The following is a 17,692-nucleotide window of genomic DNA, read 5'->3' on the forward strand; positions in this document are numbered from 1 at the left end:
TGCAGTACCATGTGGTCCCCATAGTAAGAGGCGAACGAGAATTCCTTTGTGGCCTTAACCACAGCTTCAACTCTCCTCCAGTTTTGCTCTGACAAGAGAAAAAAAGATACTTTTGTTCAAACTGATAGTGATAATGCAAATGACTAATTACAAATGCATGTGTGTTTGTATGTGTGTGTGGGTGTGTGTGTGCGTATGTGTGTGTTAGTGCACACATGCAGATGCATGTGACTTTTCATTTGCAAGTACATGTGTAAATGCATGTGTTGTGTGAGTGCTAATGGGTGTGTATTATGCATGTGCACCTGTATGCATGTTGACATCCATGTATGTGTGTGTTTGAACTGTAGCCCTCAGTGTACGTCATTTAGTTCAAGTCAGGAATTTATTCCATTGTTCTGATGAGTTCTTTACGGAGCAAAACAGAGTTTAGCTTTAGTTCAGAATGCTATATGTCATTTGATCTGTTCACCACATAAAGGAATGGGTCATCTGCGGATCTTCAAAACTGAAAGGACAGAAATAAAAACAACCTTTCTTCTTATCCCCATCATCCACCCCACCCCACCCCCAAGAAATGTGTACTATCATTTGTACACTATCCTTTGCACTATGGTATGTGTAGTATGATTTAAATGCATGTGTGTGTGTGTGTGTGTGTGTGTGTGTGTGTGTTTGTCTGTGTGTGTTTTAACTAGCAAAATCAACCGTGAACAGTCTACATAAATCTCTTCTCTGTTCGATCTTTCGAAATACCTGGTTGTTCGGATAGTCTCTGTGACATATGGACAACATGCTGACACAGTGCATTCGGCCACAGGAAGGAAATAACCAGCACAAGAGGACCAACTTTTCCCTTCATGACACAGAATGGCCATCCACATCTGCTCCAAGCATATCACTTCCGCGAAATGTTGACAAAATTGGTCGATAGGAGTAGCTTCCCTTCCGCACACAGTTTTAGTTTCAGTTTAAAGGTGGCGTGAAATCATTCGACTGGTCAGTTTATGTCCATGTCTATGGTTCTGCATTCTTTTTCTTCTTCTCATGCACATTACCTCCCGAGATGAAATGGGTGGTTTTCTAGAGTTCTCACAGGTCCTTGCCTTGTAGGGTTAATTGGTGTAGGGAAAATCTCTCGTCAGTGTCTCAGTATCCTCCCACAATGTCTATGCAGCCCTTTGTAGGGACAGCACTGCTCTCCCCACATGGGGAAGGGGAGATAAAGGGATCCCTAAACAAAGCCTGCCTCACCTAGTACCTAGTAGGAAACCGCACCTCAGGCTACTTGGACATCCAACACCAGTAGTCGAAAACAACAGAAGAATAGACCAGGAGTCATGCCCTGACTCTGGGTGCCTGGAATGTTCGCACCCTTTGAGACAGAGATGACAGACCAGAAAGGCGCACAGAGCTCATTGCTGCCCAACATTGAAAGCCTGCTGATCCAGTGCCAGCTACGCTGGACAGGACATGTTGTCCGCATGACAAACAGCAGGATCCCGAAGATGCTTTTGTATGGCCAGCTAAAGGAAGGCCACCACGAAGAAGGAAAAAAAGAAGAAGAAAAACACTTGAAAAGAAAAAAAAGAGAAAGTAGTAGAGAGATAGAAAGCAGAAACAAGCAGATGAAGAGCAACAGTAACAACAACAACAATATATATATATCTATATATATATCTATCTATCTACAAGAATATTGTGATAAAGAAATACACAATTGCATTTCCATTTCAGTATGTGTGTGTGTGTGTGTGTGTGTGATGCTGTTGATTGACACTTCACCAAGTTTTAAAGGACCACAGTTGTTTTTGTTGTGTGTGTGTGTGTGTGTGTGTGTGTGCTGTTTGTTTTGTTTCTATAGTTTTTCGGCAAAGAAAACCATATGAAGGAAAGATAACTCTCCAAGCAAAAACATCTTGGTGGGCTTGTCAATGGAACTTTTATTCAGCAAACTGTATATTTCGGTAGCATGTCAGCGAAGTTTGTTTGTCTTCATTTAAGAGCCAGTTAAATGCGTTGTTTTGTAACTGAGTGAAGGCGTGATCTGGACGTTCTCCGAAATGGTCAGTTTCGCAGCGAACGAAGGGCCCAAGTGGGTGGTTGTGGTAAGCTTCCGGACTTGTTCGCTTCGTTTTTCTTGTGTACCGATTTGTTTTCTTGGTCTTGGTGGTATTGATTCACACCACTGTTTATTATTATTTTTGATAGTTCATTTTCGTTCATAATTTTCGTATAAGCACACACACACACACACACACACAGAGTGCACACACACACACACACACACACACACACACACACACACACACAGAGTGTGTGTGTGTACACACACACACACACACACACTCTCTCTCTCTCTCTGATAATGATATATCAGCCTGATCAGGTTATTGGGTTTATTCATAGATCAGGCATCAGCTGCTGTTTTTTTTGTGTGTTTTTTTAAAAAAATTTTTAATTATCTTAATATAATCTTTATTTATTATTATTATTATTATTATTGTTAATAATAATAAAAATATTATTATTATTATTATTATTATTAGTGTGTGTGTAGCCTATTTGGATTGATCAATCAGCATGGTTTCTTGCCTCCTTCAAACTGAAACATTTTTGTCAGTTTTACTTGAAATTAAATGTGACTTATGTTGTAGAACTTTATAGAAAAATTAATCAGCTAGTTTATTACCTCATTTCCTAATTCCAAACAAGGTGTTTTCAAGGTGTGGAGGAGCAGATAAGAGAGTTGCTGTGGGGGATTTTATGACATGACCATCAGCAAGCTGGTATTGCCAAATCAGCAAATGATGGCCATGAACAAGACTGAAGTGTTTATGTCTGTGTTTGTGACTGCTGTGCTGTGTTTGTGTCTGTGTTTGTGACTGCTGTGTTGTTTTCTGACTGGTGTGTTGTGTCTGTGTCTTTGTTTGTGTCTTCTGTGTTGTGTTTGTGTTTGTAACTGCTGTGTTTGTGACTGCTGTGTTTGTGTTTGTGTTTGTGTCTGTGTTTGTGACTGCTGTGTTTGTGTCTTCTGTGTTTGTGACTGCTGTGTTGTGTTTATGACTGTGTTTGTGACTGCTGTGTTGTTTTGTGATTGCTATGTTTGTGACTGCTGTGTTGTTTTGTGATTGCTATGTTTGTGACTGCTGTGTTGTTTTGTGATTGCTATGTTTGTGACTGCTGTGTTGTTTTGTGATTGCTATGTTTGTGACTGCTGTGTTGTTTTGTGACTGCTGTGTTGTTTTGTGACTGCTGTGTTGTTTTGTGACTGCTGTGTTTGTGACTGCTGTGTTGTTTTGTGATTGCTGTGTTTGTGACTGCTGTGTTGTTTTGTGACTGCTGTGTTTGTGACTGCTGTGTTGTTTTGTGACTGCTGTGTTGTTTTGTTTTGTGACTGCTGTGTTGTTTTGTGACTGCTGTGTTGTTTTGTGACTGCTGTGTTGTTTTGTGACTGCTGTGTTGTTTTGTGACTGCTGTGTTGTTTTGTGACTGCTGTGTTGTTTTGTGACTGCTGTGTTTGTGACTGCTGTGTTGTTTTGTGACTGCTGTGTTGTTTTGTGACTGCTGTGTTGTTTTGTGACTGCTGTGTTGTTTTGTGACTGCTGTGTTGTTTTGTGACTGCTGTGTTTGTGACTGCTGTGTTGTTTTGTGACTGCTGTGTTGTTTTGTGACTGCTGTGTTGTTTTGTGACTGCTGTGTTGTTTTGTTTTGTGACTGCTGTGTTGTTTTGTGACTGCTGTGTTGTTTTGTGACTGCTGTGTTGTTTTGTGACTGCTGTGTTGTTTTGTGACTGCTGTGTTGTTTTGTGACTGCTGTGTTGTTTTGTGACTGCTGTGTTGTTTTGTGACTGCTGTGTTGTGTTTGATGTGACTGCTGTCTTGTGTTTGATGTGATTGCTGTGTTTGTGACTGATGTGTTGTGTTTGATGTGACTGCTGTGTTGTGTTTGATGTGACTGCTGTGTTGTGTTTGATGTGACTGCTGTGTTGTGTTTGATGTGACTGCTGTGTTGTTTTGTGACTGCTGTGTTTGTGACTGCTGTGTTGTGTTTGATGTGACTGCTGTGTTGTTTTGTGACTGCTGTGTTTGTGACTGCTGTGTTGTGTTTGATGTGACTGCTGTGTTGTGTTTGATGTGACTGCTGTGTTGTGTTTGATGTGACTGCTGTGTTGTGTTTGATGTGACTGCTGTGTTGTGTTTGATGTGACTGCTGTGTTGTGTTTGATGTGACTGCTGTGTTGTGTTTTTGTGACTACTGTGCTTTTGACTTGTGTATTGTGACTGTTGCAGGGAACATGGCTCATAATCAACGTTGGTCTGTTTGTTGGAACCTTCTTCCAGTACAAGAATGATATTGGGTATTTCTACCTGAGGGAACTGGTTGGGGTAGGTATCTTTGAGTGTAACCTAACAGTTCTGTGTCTCTGTGCTCTCCCCCTCCCCCCCCCACCCCCTCCCCTCCCACCGCACCCCCCTTCACTCTCTCTCTCTCTCTCTCTAGCCCCCTCTTGTGTGTATTACTTTTGTCAATATTTTAATTTCATTTTTTCTCTTTACCCTGAGGACTGGATGTAAAAAAAAAATACATTCATGCTTATTTCACTTTTTGATTTAACTCACTCAGTATGGCCAGTCCTCTCTTCTCCTCTACACAGACCCCTCGGATGTCCTGTGGGTGTCTGAATGACCCAACCTTTAGCTTCCGTCATCAGAACTGTGGTATTCTTTGTCAACATTCACCTCTTCAGTATAAGAGCCTTCCGCTTGCAATATTTTGATGATGGTAATTGGGGTGAAACGCTGTTAACGTTGTCTCTTTCGCCGTTCGTATGGAGAGAGTTAAAAAAAAATCTCATTTTTCTCTCTCTGTCTCTTCCTCTGCATTAATCTGTTCCTTACATTTCTCTTTCTTACTCTTTTGATGTTTGTGTTTTTCCTCTCTTCATATCTCTAACACTAATGGTGAACTGGCCACTCAGCAGTTTGTGGTCTCACAGCCACAGGCTCAGTTATAGTTGATCTGTACATTAAATAAGCTATTCTTGTTGTCATGTGTGAATGGCAAATGAAGAATGCAAGCGATGTTTTTTTGCTGAAATATAGAAACAATAAAGAACAGTATAAATTATTTAAAGAGAAAATTAATAATCAGTGTGCCAAACCATCAAGAATGCAATATTGTATCTATTTCAGAACAATTCTCACTTAGTGATGCTAAGAAAGATTGAGTGAGAAAATCCCTGAGCCTAAAAACAGATAACAAGCTGCCACAGCGAAGTGGTTAGCGTTCGTTCAGGACTGGTGAATGGAAGATGCAGGTTCAAACCCCTCTAAAGGTGCCATATTACAGCTAGTGGCCAGCACCTACCATTATTGTTCATCACCAGATATTTATATAATTCCTAACAGAAGTTGCAGATTCTGTGGCCCTTGATGCCAAGTTCTCATGGTGACACTTCCATGCTTAGGGTGAGTTTCTGCCAAAGTCTTCAGTGTCTGCAAATTTTTGAGGACTGCCGCTGGACGGGAACACTCACTGACTCAGCCTCACTCAGTGTGGGCCCATAACTAACAGATTAGTCATCAGTAGGGGATGGTAAGTTGTGTCCTGCATACATTGGATCGGAACAGGCACTTCTTGGCACTACCGAAGTGACTCAACAACAGTGCAGGATCTCCTCTGGTAGGTAGCCCCCTGTCTACTTAACATTGATGGCTCCCCTGTGAAGTGTAAGAACTGTGGCAGCTGGGGATTTGGGATGAGCAGATAGAGGCAGTACCACTGCAATGGCAGGGATGATGGGACTGCAAAACAAAACAAAACAAAACAAAAACAAACTAAAAATGTTTAACTGTTATCAAATATGCAGAAATTGGTGATTTCTTTTCATGATTAAACACATTTATTTTTTTATTTTTTTATTATTATTTTTTTATTTATTTTATTTTTTTTTTCTCAAGGCCTGACTGAGCGCGTTGGGTTGCGCTGCTGGTCAGGCATCTGCTTGGCAGATGTGGTGCAGCGTGTATGGATTTGTCCGAACGCAGTGACGCCTCCTTGAGCTACTGAAACTGAAACTGAAACTGAGGACAGAGTTGTGCGGTGAGACAGGGGGGAAACAGAAATCAAACCACAGCCAACAGCGGGAAGCGTGTCTCTGTTTCCATGCGTGCAGGACGCTCTGTGCTGGGCCCGGGCCAGTGCAGCCTGTCTGAACTTCAACTGTATGCTGGTGCTGCTGCCTGTCTGCCGCAACCTCATCTCCTACATCAGGGGGGCCTGCGGGGTAGGGGCTGGGCACCTGTGTGTGTGTGTGTTTGTGTGTTCATGTGTGTGTGTTTGTGTGTGTGTTTGTGTAAGATGTGCGTGTGTGTGTGTGTGTGTGTGTTCATGTGTGTCTGTGTTCGTGTGTGTGTGTTTGTGTAAGATGTGTGTGTGTGTGTGTGTGTGTGTGTGTGTGTGTTTGTGTGAGATGTGTGTGTGTGTGTGTGTTTGTGTGTGTGTGTGTGTGTGTGTGTGTGGGTGTTTGCATGTGTTTTTGTGTAAGATGTGTGTGTGTGTGTGTGTGTGTGTTCGTGTGTGTGTGTTGGTAGTGTTCTGCTTGTTTTGTGTATATGTGCATGGATGTGCATAAGAGTGTGTCTTTGAGTATGGTTAAAAACTTAACCCTTTGAGCCCTGAGTTCCTGAGCAATTTTAACCCTTCTGCCTGAGCTTCTGAGCCAAAATTTGCAAATAATTGGTATTAAACCCTTTGAGCCCTGACCACCGCTTTACCGGTGGCAGAGAAAAATGACATAATGCCCAGCCACCGGTTGAGCGGTGCGTAAACACTTGATGGGTGCAGAGTCTCAACCTGGCCCGTCAGGGCAGAAATCAGGGACAAAACGTGCGAGAAAACAACTGTACACAACGCAGCAAGTAATTGATATGCTTGATGATTTATCGGAAGTAGAGTATGACAATGATTACTCTGATATTGAGGTGGAATTCGAAGCGGATGATTTTGCTACAGATGTGATGTTGAAAATGAATCTGAGCATGCAGAATCAGTTGATCAAAGGAGGCGTGTCAGGTTGAGACTCTGCACGCTTCATGGTAGAAATCGATCTTTTTTTATCCAAAACACAGTGAAAAGGCGTGGCAATGTTGGTACTATGTTCGCTGACGTCAGAATATTACGGTTTTTCTGATTGGCTCTTCAATATAAGTCGACCAATTGCAAAACACGACACAAGTGTTTACACACCGCTCAACCGGTGGCCAGGCATTATGCCACCCCTTCCCACCACCGGTTAAGCGGTGGTCAGGGCTCAAAGGGTTAAGTGATACATTTGCATTGTCATTACAATGATGTTGATGACTGGACCGGGAATTAGAATTAAGCTAAGATAAGAAAGTGAGAGGGAGAGAGAAAACTGAAACTGAAACTGAAAAATGTTTTAATGCCATTGGCATTACAGTCCTGTTGGCATGGGACACCTCAGAATAATCGTTTAGCAACATAAAAACAACAAAACAAAAAACAGCATGAATACATGAATCAAGAGAGGGACACACACACACACACACACACACACACACACACACACACACACACACACACACACACACACACACACACACACACACACACATATCCAACAAAAAGCTTTATTACTTATATATATATATATATATATATCCAACAGGAAGCATTATTACTCTTAGTGGGACATAGAAATGTGTGCCTGAATTTTTCTCATCAGGAGTGATATTTAATGATAATGATGATGGATACTGAAGATGGTAATCATAATGATGTATTTTCATTGTTAAACTTAAAGTGCATTGAGGAGGAGGAGGAGGAGGAATATGAAGATGATGGATACTGAAGATGATAATGAAATTGATGTATTTTCATTGTTAAAGTGCATTGATGATGATGATGATGATGGATAATGAAGATGGTAATGATAATGATGTATTTTCATTGCCTCAAGCAGTGATATGATGATGATGATGGATAATGAAGATGATAATGTATTTTCAGTGCTACAAGCACAGTGACGATGATGTATTTTCAGTGCTACAAGCACAGTGACGATGATGTGTTTTCAGTGCTACAAGCACTGTGACGATGATGTGTTTTCAGTGCTACAAGCACTGTGACAATGATGTATTTTCAGTGCCACAAGCACTGTGACAATGATGTGTTTTCAGTGCTACAAGCACTGTGACGATGATGTATTTTCAGTGCTACAAGCACAGTGACGATGATGTATAATCAGTGCTACAAGCACTGTGACGATGATGTGTTTTCAGTGCTACAAGCACAGTGACGATGATGTGTTTTCAGTGCTACAAGCACTGTGACGATGATGTATTTTCTATGCTACAAGCACAGTGACGATGATGTGTTTTCATTGCTACAAGCACAGTGACGATGATGTGTTTTCATTGCTACAAGCACAGTGACGATGATGTATAATCAGTGCTACAAGCACAGTGACGATGATGTATAATCAGTGCTACAAGCACAGTGACGATGATGTATAATCAGTGCTACAAGCACAGTGACGATGATGTATTTTCAGTGCTACAAGCACAGTGACGATGATGTAGTTTCAGTGCTACAAGCACTGTGACAATGATGTATTTTCAGTGCTACAAGCACAGTGACGATGATGTAGTTTCAGTGCTACAAGCACTGTGACAATGATGTATTTTCAGTGCTACAAGCACAGTGACGATGATGTAGTTTCAGTGCTACAAGCACTGTGACGATGATGTATTTTCAGTGCTACAAGCACAGTGACGATGATGTATTTTCAGTGCTACAAGCACTGTGACGATGATGTATTTTCAGTGCTACAAGCACTGTGACGATGATGTGTTTTCAGTGCTACAAGCACAGTGACGATGATGTGTTTTCAGTGCTACAAGCACAGTGACGATGATGTGTTTTCAGTGCTGTCATCAAAATGTAAGGCGCATGTTGGACAAGAACATCACCTACCACAAGTACATAGCGTACATGATCTGTGTGCATACAGGTAATTACCAGCCCCCCCCACCCTCCACCCCCGGCACACACACCCACACTCACTCTCACGTTTACTCACTCACTCACACACACAGTCACACACACACTGTCACACACACACACACACACACACACACACTGTCACACACACACACACACACACACACACACACACACACACACAGTTAACTCTTTCACTGCCAAGTTTCTGTGTGAAAAACAGTCCCCAGCACGAAATATTTTAGACTCCATGCTGTCAGTTGCACAATTAGGTTCATGTCAGAACAACAGTTGGGACCTGTTTCCTTCAAGCTTTGTCAGGGGGCAATGGTTAGTCATTGTTCTTTTGCACAGGAAACTGGCTACCACTGTGTACCAGCTGTCAAGTTTTGTTACAATGTGATGAAAAAATGGTCCTCTTAACATGACCGTCTCAAGTTGACAAAAGTCACCTATGGTGACAAAAGAGTTAAAGAAAGAACAAACATTGTTTTGCTGATTGTTCAGATGACATGCTTGCATTCCAAAGATAAAGGCCAAAGTATGACAGCTTTCACACATGAGTATGGCGGGTAGTTTTCAAGTGTCTTTCGTCAAGGTACGTCTTTAATATCCATCATGTCACAAAATATTTTACAAGTGTGTCCGAGTCTTTCGTCACCATAGCTACAAAATATGTTCAGGGTATTTTTTGGATCTCATGTTTTTCTGTAAAATACAGGAACGCCTCTTTGTGTGGTATCTACAAGAAGTGGATGCCAGTGTATATTACTGAAGGGTTCATACATGTTTAACAAAAAAAACAACAACAAAATACAACAACAACAACAAAATTAGTAATTGTAAAAACTAACATGTCTTTTTGAAGCCTTCAAATGTCTTTCCAAAAAATTACCAGGTTTGTAAGCATCTTTTAATTTTGTCTCTCATTACTGGAAAAAAAAATGACAAAGAACACCATTGTTCCTCTCAGTGATTGATAATGCATAGCAGCAATATATTTCACCAGAATTCAGATTTGAAAATAGAATCATGATTAGAATCAAACAACGAAAAACAACCCTAGATTTTGTTTGTGTGTGTGTGAAATTGCAGTTTTTATCATTGTAGCAGACAATGGTTCACTTATTCAGTTACCACTCAGAACACATTGCCATTCATCCATGTTCCAGACATGATACTTTTCAACTTATAGCCTTTGGGGGTTTAAAGGCTTTAACTCACTCAGTACGGCCAGTCCTCTCTTCTCCTCTACACAAACCCCTCGGATGTCCAGTGGGTGTCTGAATGACCCAACCTTTAGCTTCCGTCGGCAGAATTGTGGTATTCTTTGTCAATATACACCTCTTCAGTATAAGAACCTACCGCTTGCAATATTTTGATGGTGGTAATTGGGGTGAAACACTGTTAACGTCGTCTCTTTCGCCGTTCGTATGGAGAGAGTTAAAAAAAAAAGTGACATTGACTGCCTGTAATGTATGAACTCTGATTTCATAACTTCAGTCAAGTCGATTCAGTTTAGTTCAGTTACTCAAGGAGGCGTCAGGCATTTGGACAAATCCATGTACACTACACCACATCTGCTAAGCAGATGACTGACCAACATGCTTAGTCAGGCCTTGAGGGGGAAAGAAGGTACCTGAACAATTTAATGGACAGACTTTTTATCATCTGTCAAGAGAAATTGACATGTGTCATGCAGCTCTCTATTAAAACATAAGACATGCACTTGAAGAGAGCACGTCATAATATTACACTGATATAGTTGAGAACAGTTAACTGTTAAAACAATACATGATAAATGGATACATAAGTATTCTTGTAGTTAAACAGATTGACCATTTAAAAAACCAGCCAGCCAGTCAGTGAACAATTCAATGAAGCGTCAGTTGTAACAGCAACAACAATGAATAAAAAAAATAGATATAATTGAAAAAAAACCCACCAACAACATGGTTCCTATTATTGAATAGATTGACCAATTAAAAAAAAACAAAAACAGTCAGCCGATTAATGAACTGTTCAGTGAACCAATCAGTCATTCAACCAGTCAACAGTAACAGTAACAAAAACAACAGCAACATTGATGATTATAGAAAACAATGATAATTACGTAATGTGCTTGCAGCTCTTCTTCTTCTTCTTCTTCTGCGTTCGTGGGCTGCAACTCCCACGTTCACTCGCATGTACATGAGTGGGCTTTTACGTGCATGACCGTTTTTACCCCGCCATGTAGGCAGCCATACTCCGCTTTCGGGGGTGTGCATGCTGGGTATGTTCTTGTTTCCATAACCCACCGAACGCTGACATGGGTTACAGGATCTTTAACATGCATATTTGATCTTCTGCATGCATTTACACACGAAGGGGGTTCAGGCACTAGCAGGTCTGCACATATGTTGACCTGGGAGATCGGAAAAATCTCCACCCTTTACCCACCAGGCGCCGTCACCGTGATTCGAACCCGGGACCCTCAGATTGAAAGTCCAATGCTTTAACCACTCAGCTATTGTTCCCGTCATGTGGTTGCAGCAATCCACATAGGGGCCCACTACTTTGACTTTGAGCGTCTCCAGCTTGCTCATTCCACGTCTGATGTTCGTGAAGTGCTCACCCGACTCCCCACCTCCCCCAATGGAACCTGGGTCAACCCCATCCGCTCCGGCAGCAGTGTGAGTTTGTGTGTGTGTGTGTGTGTGACTCTGTGTGTGTGTGTGTGTGTGTGTGTGTGACTCTGTGTGTGTGTGTGACTTTGTGATGAAAGAATTAAAAGAGAGGGAATTAAGACAGAAATTAGAAGCAAAATTTTAAGCCAGAAATCAAAGGCATCGTCACAAATGTGCATGTGTGCATGTTAATATGTTTATCTTAATACACACACACACACACACACACACACACACACACACACACACACTTTGTTCAACCAATTGAATCAACAATTTTCCATTGATTTCTGCAGTTTTAGTGCCCTGTTTTTTCTGCAGTGGTCTCATGTCGTGCTGGTCAAGGAGAGTTGTAATGTGCATGTAGCTGTGGAGTGGATGGGTTAACTGTGTTTGGGTGTTGATGTATGTTTGCTATGACTGGGTAGTGTAGGAGAGTGGCAGCAGGGTCAGACTCTGTGTTCTGAGGAGCTGATGCATGTCGCCTCTTTGTCAGCCAGCATGTCAGCAGTTTCTCTTTCAGAAATACTGTAAAGTGTTCATGTAACTTGCATGTTCCAGGACCCCACCCTGGAGCTGTTCAAATCGGTGGCCGGGGTGACCGGCGTTGTGATCACCCTCGCCCTCATCCTCATCGTCTCCTCATCCACTGAGATGATCAGGTATGGGAGTGGGAGGGAGGGTAGGGAGGGAGTTTTTTTTTCTGCTTTGGTTGGTCACTGTAAGTTTGTAAGAAATAAACATGATTCAAGAAGAAAATCTTTTTCTCTGTTTCAGGCGATCCTATTTTGAGCTGTTCTGGTATACGCATCACCTGTTCATCCTGTTCTTCATTGGTTTCGTCGTCCATGGGGCGGAGTAAGTGGACAGATGATGATTGTTGGTTTTGGTCGGTGTCAGACGGTGAGGCGTGTGGCGTTTCTCTTTATTTCTGGACTTGGCTTCCAAGGTGTCAGTTTATGTATGGTTAATTCTTCAAACGAAATTGAAGTAGCTCGATCGACAGTCATGTCTGTTTTTGATTTGAGATTATTGCTGTTTTGTTCGTAATCTGTAGTGTTTGAAAGAAAATAACCTTTATAAGGGGGTTAAGAAAATGAATTGTTTTGCTATATAGAAAGCCAGAATAGGAAGAAGAAAGTGGGCAACCAGGAAACGATTTTGCATGATGCACTGTTTTCAACAGGTTTGCTGACCAAACATGCACACAACAGGATACACACAGGGAAGGGTGTGTTTCAGGAGAAACATGCATCATCAGATTGACTGTGTTTTTCAGGAGAATCATACGTCACCAGACCAAGTGTGAGTTTTTCAGGAGAATCATACGTCACCAGACCAAGTGTGAGTTTTTCAGGAGAATCATACGTCACCAGACCAAGTGTGTGTGTTTCAGGAGAATCATACGTCACCAGACCAAGTGTGAGTTTTTCAGGAGAATCATACGTCACCAGACCAAGTGTGTGTGTTTCAGGAGAATCATACGTCACCAGACCAAGTGTGTGTTTTTCAGGAGAAATCATACATGCTCAGACTAAGTGTGTGTTTCAGGAGAATCATACGTCACCAGACCAAGTGTGAGTTTTTCAGGAGAAATCATACATGCTCAGACTAAGTGTGTGTGTTTCAGGAGAATCATATGTCACCAGACCAAGTGTGTGTTTTTCAGGAGAATCATACGTCACCAGACCAAGTGTGTGTTTCAGGAGAATCATACGTCACCAGACCAAGTGTGAGTGTTTCAGGAGAATCATACGTCACCAGACCAAGTGTGTGTGTTTCAGGAGAATCATACGTCACCAGACCAGGTGTGTGTGTTTCAGGAGAATCATACGCCACCAGGTGTTTCAGGAGAATCATACGTCACCAGACCAAGTGTGAGTTTTTCAGGAGAATCATACATGCTCAGACCAAGTGTGTGTGTTTCAGGAGAATCATACATGCTCAGACCAAGTGTGTGTGTTTCAGGAGAATCATACGTCACCAGACCAAGTGTGTGTGTTTCAGGAGAATCATACGTCACCAGACCAAGTGTGTGTGTTTCAGGAGAATCATACGCCACCAGACCAAGTGTGAGTTTTTCAGGAGAATCATACGTCACCAGACCAAGAGTGAGTTTTTCAGGAGAATCATACATCACCAGATCAAGTGTGTGTGTTTCAGGAGAATCATACGTCACTATCCAAGTGTGAGTTTTTCAGGAGAATCATACGTTACCAGACCAAGTGTGTGTGTTTCAGGAGAATCATACGTCACCAGACCAAGTGTGTGTGTTTCAGGAGAATCATACGTCACCAGACCAGGTGTGTGTGTTTCAGGAGAATCATACGCCACCAGGTGTTTCAGGAGAATCATACGTCACCAGACCAAGTGTGAGATTTTCAGGAGAATCATACGCCACCAGACCAAGTGTGTGTGTTTCAGGAGAATCATACGCCACCAGACCAAGTGTGTGTGTTTCAGGAGAATCATACGCCACCAGACCAACACAGACGTCCACGATCCAGAGAAGTGTGTCAGCCAGACAGACAAGTGGGGACAACCCCCATGTGTGGATCCACAGTTCCAGGGTGCTGGCCCCCTTGTGAGTGTCTCTTCACTGCTCTGTCTCTCTACTGCTCTGTCTCTTCACTGCTCTGTCTCTCTACTGCTCTGTCTCTTCACTGCTCTGTCTCTCTACTGCTCTGTTCTCTTTACTGCTCTGTTCTCTACTGCTCTGTCTCTCTACTTCTCTATCTCTTCACTGCTCTGTTCTCTTCACTGCTCTGTTCTTTACTACTCTGTCTCTCTACTGCTCTGTTCTCTTCACTGCTCTGTTCTGTACTACTCTGTCTCTCTACTGCTCTGTTCTCTTCACTGCTCTGTCTCTCTACTGCTCTGTCTCTCTACTGCTCTGTCTCTATACTGCTCTGTCTCGTCACTGCTCTGTCTCTCTACTGCTCTGTCTCTCTACTGCTCTGTCTCTCTACTGCTCTGTCTCTTCACTGCTCTGTCACTTCACTGCTCTGTCTCTCGTCACTGCTCTGTTCTCTCTACTGCTCTGTCTCTCTACTGCTCTGTCTCTCTACTGCTCTGTCTCTCTACTGCTCTGTTCTTCACTGCTCTGTCTCTCTACTGCTCTGTCTCTCTACTGCTCTGTTCTCTTCACTGCTCTGTTCTCTACTGCTCTGTTCTCTACTGCTCTGTCTCTCTACTTCTCTATCTCTTCACTGCTCTGTCTCTCTACTGCTCTGTGTCTTTACTGCTCTGTCTCTTCACTGCTCTGTATCTATACTGCTCCGTCTCTCTACTGCTCTGTCTCTCTACTGCTCTGTCTCTATACTGCTCTGTCTCTCTACTGCTCTGTCTCTCTACTGCTCTGTCTCGTCACTGCTCTGTCTCTTCACTGCTCTGTCTCTCTACTGCTCTGTCTCTCTACTGCTCTGTCTCTCTACTGCTCTGTCTCTTCACTGCTCTGTCTCTTCACTGCTCTGTCTCTCTGCTGCTCTGTTCTCTACTGCTCTGTCTCTTCACTGCTCTGTTCTCTACTGCTCTGTCTCTTCACTGCTCTGTCTCTCTACTGCTCTGTCTCTCTACTGCTCTGTCTCTCTACTGCTCTGTCTCGTCACTGCTCTGTCTCTCTACTGCTCTGTCTCGTCACTGCTCTGTCTCTCTACTGCTCTGTCTCTCTACTGCTCTGTCTCTCTACTGCTCTGTTCTCTACTGCTCTGTCTCGTCACTGCTCTGTCTCGTCACTGCTCTGTCTCTCTACTGCTCTGTCTCTTTACTGCTCTGTCTCTCTACTGCTCTGTCTCTCTACTGCTCTGTTCTCTACTGCTCTGTCTCTTCACTGCTCTGTCTCTCTACTGCTCTGTCTCGTCACTGCTCTGTCTCTCTACTGCTCTGTCTCTTCACTGCTCTGTCTCTCTACTGCTCTGTCTCTCTACTGCTCTGTTCTCTACTGCTCTGTCTCTTCACTGCTCTGTTCTCTTCACTGCTCTGTCTCTTCACTGCTCTGTTCTCTACTGCTCTGCTCACTGCTCTGTTCTCTTCACTGCTCTGTTCTCTACTGCTCTGTCTCTTCACTGCTCTGTCTCTCCACTGCTCTGTCTCTCTACTGCTCTGTCTCTTTACTGCTCTGTCTCTTCACTGCTCTGTCTCTTTACTGCTCTGTCTCTCTACTGCTCTGTCTCTCCACTGCTCTGTCTCTCTACTGCTCTGTCTCTCTACTGCTCTGTCTCTTTACTGCTCTGTCTCTTCACTGCTCTGTCTCTCTACTGCTCTGTCTCTTCACTGCTCTGTCTCTCTACTGCTCTGTCTCTCTACTGCTTTGTCTCTCTACTGCTCTGTCTCTTTACTGCTCTGTCTCTCTACTGCTCTGTCTCTTTACTGCTCTGTCTCTTTACTGCTCTGTCTCTTCACTGCTCTGTTCTCTTCACTGCTCTGTCTCTCTACTGCTCTGTCTCTTTACTGCTCTGTCTCTCTACTGCTCTGTCTCTCTACTGCTCTGTCTCTTCACTGCTCTGTCTCTCTACTGCTCTGTCTCGTCACTGCTCTGTCTCGTCACTGCTCTGTCTCTCTACTGCTCTGTCTCTCCACTGCTCTGTTCTCTACTGCTCTGTCTCTCCACTGCTCTGTTCTCTTCACTGCTCTGTCTCTCTGCTGCTCTGTCTCTCTACTGCTCTGTCTCGTCACTGCTCTGTCTGTTCACTGCTCTGTTCTCTACTGCTCTGTCTCTTCACTGCTCTGTCTCTCTGCTGCTCTGTCTCTCTACTGCTCTGTCTCGTCACTGCTCTGTCTCTCTGTCTCTCTACTGCTCTGTCTCTCTACTGCTCTGTCTCTTCACTGCTCTGTCTCTTCACTGCTCTGTTCTCTTCACTGCTCTGTCTCTCTACTGCTCTGTCTCTCTACTGCTCTGTCTCTCTGTCTCTCTACTGCTCTGTCTCTTTACTGCTCTGTCTCTTCACTGCTCTGTCTCTTTACTGCTCTGTTCTCTACTGCTCTGTCTCTCTACTGCTCTGTTTTCTACTGCTCTGTTATCTACTGCTCTGTCTCTTTACTGCTCTGTCTCTTCACTGCTCTGTCTCTCTACTGCTCTGTCTCTCTACTGCTCTGTTCTCTACTGCTCTGTCTACTGCTCTGTCTCTCTACTGCTCTGTCTCTCTACTGCTCTGTCTCTCTACTGCTCTGTCTCTTCACTGCTCTGTTCTCTACTGCTCTGTCTCTCTACTGCTCTGTCTCTCTACTGCTCTGTTCTCTACTGCTCTGTCTCTCTACTGCTCTGTCTCTCTACTGCTCTGTTCTTTACTGCTCTGTCTCTTTACTGCTCTGTATCTCTACTGCTCTGTCTCTCTACTGCTCTGTCTCGTCACTGCTCTGTCTCTCTACTGCTCTGTTCTCTGCTGCTCTGTCTCTCTACTGCTCTGTCCTCTACTGCTCTGTCTCTCTACTGCTCTGTTCACTGCTCTGTCTCTCTACTGCTCTGTCTCTTCACTGCTCTGTCTCTCTACTGCTCTGTATCTCTACTGCTCTGTCTCTTCACTGCTCTGTCTCTCTACTGCTCTGTCTTTCTACTGCTCTGTCTCTCTACTGCTCTGTCTCTCTACTGCTCTGTCTTTCTACTGCTCTGTCTCGTCACTGCTCTGTCTCTCTACTGCTCTGTTCTCTACTGCTCTGTCTCTCTACTGCTCTGTTCTCTACTGCTCTGTCTCTTCACTGCTCTGTTCTCTACTGCTCTGTCTCTCTACTGCTCTGTCTCTCTACTGCTCTGTTCTCTACTGCTCTGTCTCTCTACTGCTCTGTTCTCTACTGCTCTGTCTCTTCACTGCTCTGTTCTCTACTGCTCTGTCTCTCTACTGCTCTGTCTCTCTACTGCTCTGTTCTCTACTGCTCTGTCTCTCTACTGCTCTGTTCTCTACTGCTCTGTCTCTTCACTGCTCTGTCTCTCTACTGCTCTGTCTCTCTACTGCTCTGTTCTCTTCACTGCTCTGTTCTCTCTACTGCTCTGTCTCTCTACTGCT

The 17,692-nt window shown here is 43.4% G+C and overlaps 2 protein-coding genes across 5 annotated transcripts in view; one reads left to right on the plus strand and one right to left on the minus strand.

Annotated features, from left to right (window-relative positions):
• Positions 1-898, minus strand: part of LOC143298374 (sialate O-acetylesterase-like) — a 17,710-nt gene extending 16,812 nt beyond the window's left edge. For all 4 annotated transcript variants that reach the window (XM_076611279.1, XM_076611278.1, XM_076611276.1 and 1 more), the window contains exons 1-2: positions 757-898; positions 1-88 (exon numbers count right to left, since the gene is read on the minus strand). The exon at positions 1-88 is cut by the window's left edge and continues 67 nt beyond it. In XM_076611279.1, the coding sequence (XP_076467394.1) occupies positions 1-88; positions 757-862 (194 nt within the window). In that variant the 5' untranslated portion in view covers positions 863-898. The remainder of the gene's footprint in view (positions 89-756) is intronic.
• A 1,019-nt stretch (positions 899-1,917) lies between these two features.
• LOC143298376 (NADPH oxidase 2-like) overlaps positions 1,918-17,692 on the plus strand; it is a 38,960-nt gene continuing 23,185 nt past the window's right edge. Inside the window, exons 1-8 of the mRNA XM_076611280.1 lie at positions 1,918-2,108; positions 4,293-4,388; positions 6,179-6,289; positions 8,953-9,037; positions 11,560-11,699; positions 12,255-12,355; positions 12,471-12,551; positions 14,157-14,277. Of these exons, the coding sequence (XP_076467395.1) occupies positions 2,064-2,108; positions 4,293-4,388; positions 6,179-6,289; positions 8,953-9,037; positions 11,560-11,699; positions 12,255-12,355; positions 12,471-12,551; positions 14,157-14,277 (780 nt within the window). The 5' untranslated portion in view covers positions 1,918-2,063. The remainder of the gene's footprint in view (positions 2,109-4,292; positions 4,389-6,178; positions 6,290-8,952; positions 9,038-11,559; positions 11,700-12,254; positions 12,356-12,470; positions 12,552-14,156; positions 14,278-17,692) is intronic.

The sequence above is a fragment of the Babylonia areolata genome, chromosome 23 (genome assembly GCF_041734735.1).
Source record: "Babylonia areolata isolate BAREFJ2019XMU chromosome 23, ASM4173473v1, whole genome shotgun sequence".
Lineage (NCBI taxonomy): Eukaryota > Metazoa > Mollusca > Gastropoda > Neogastropoda > Buccinidae > Babylonia > Babylonia areolata.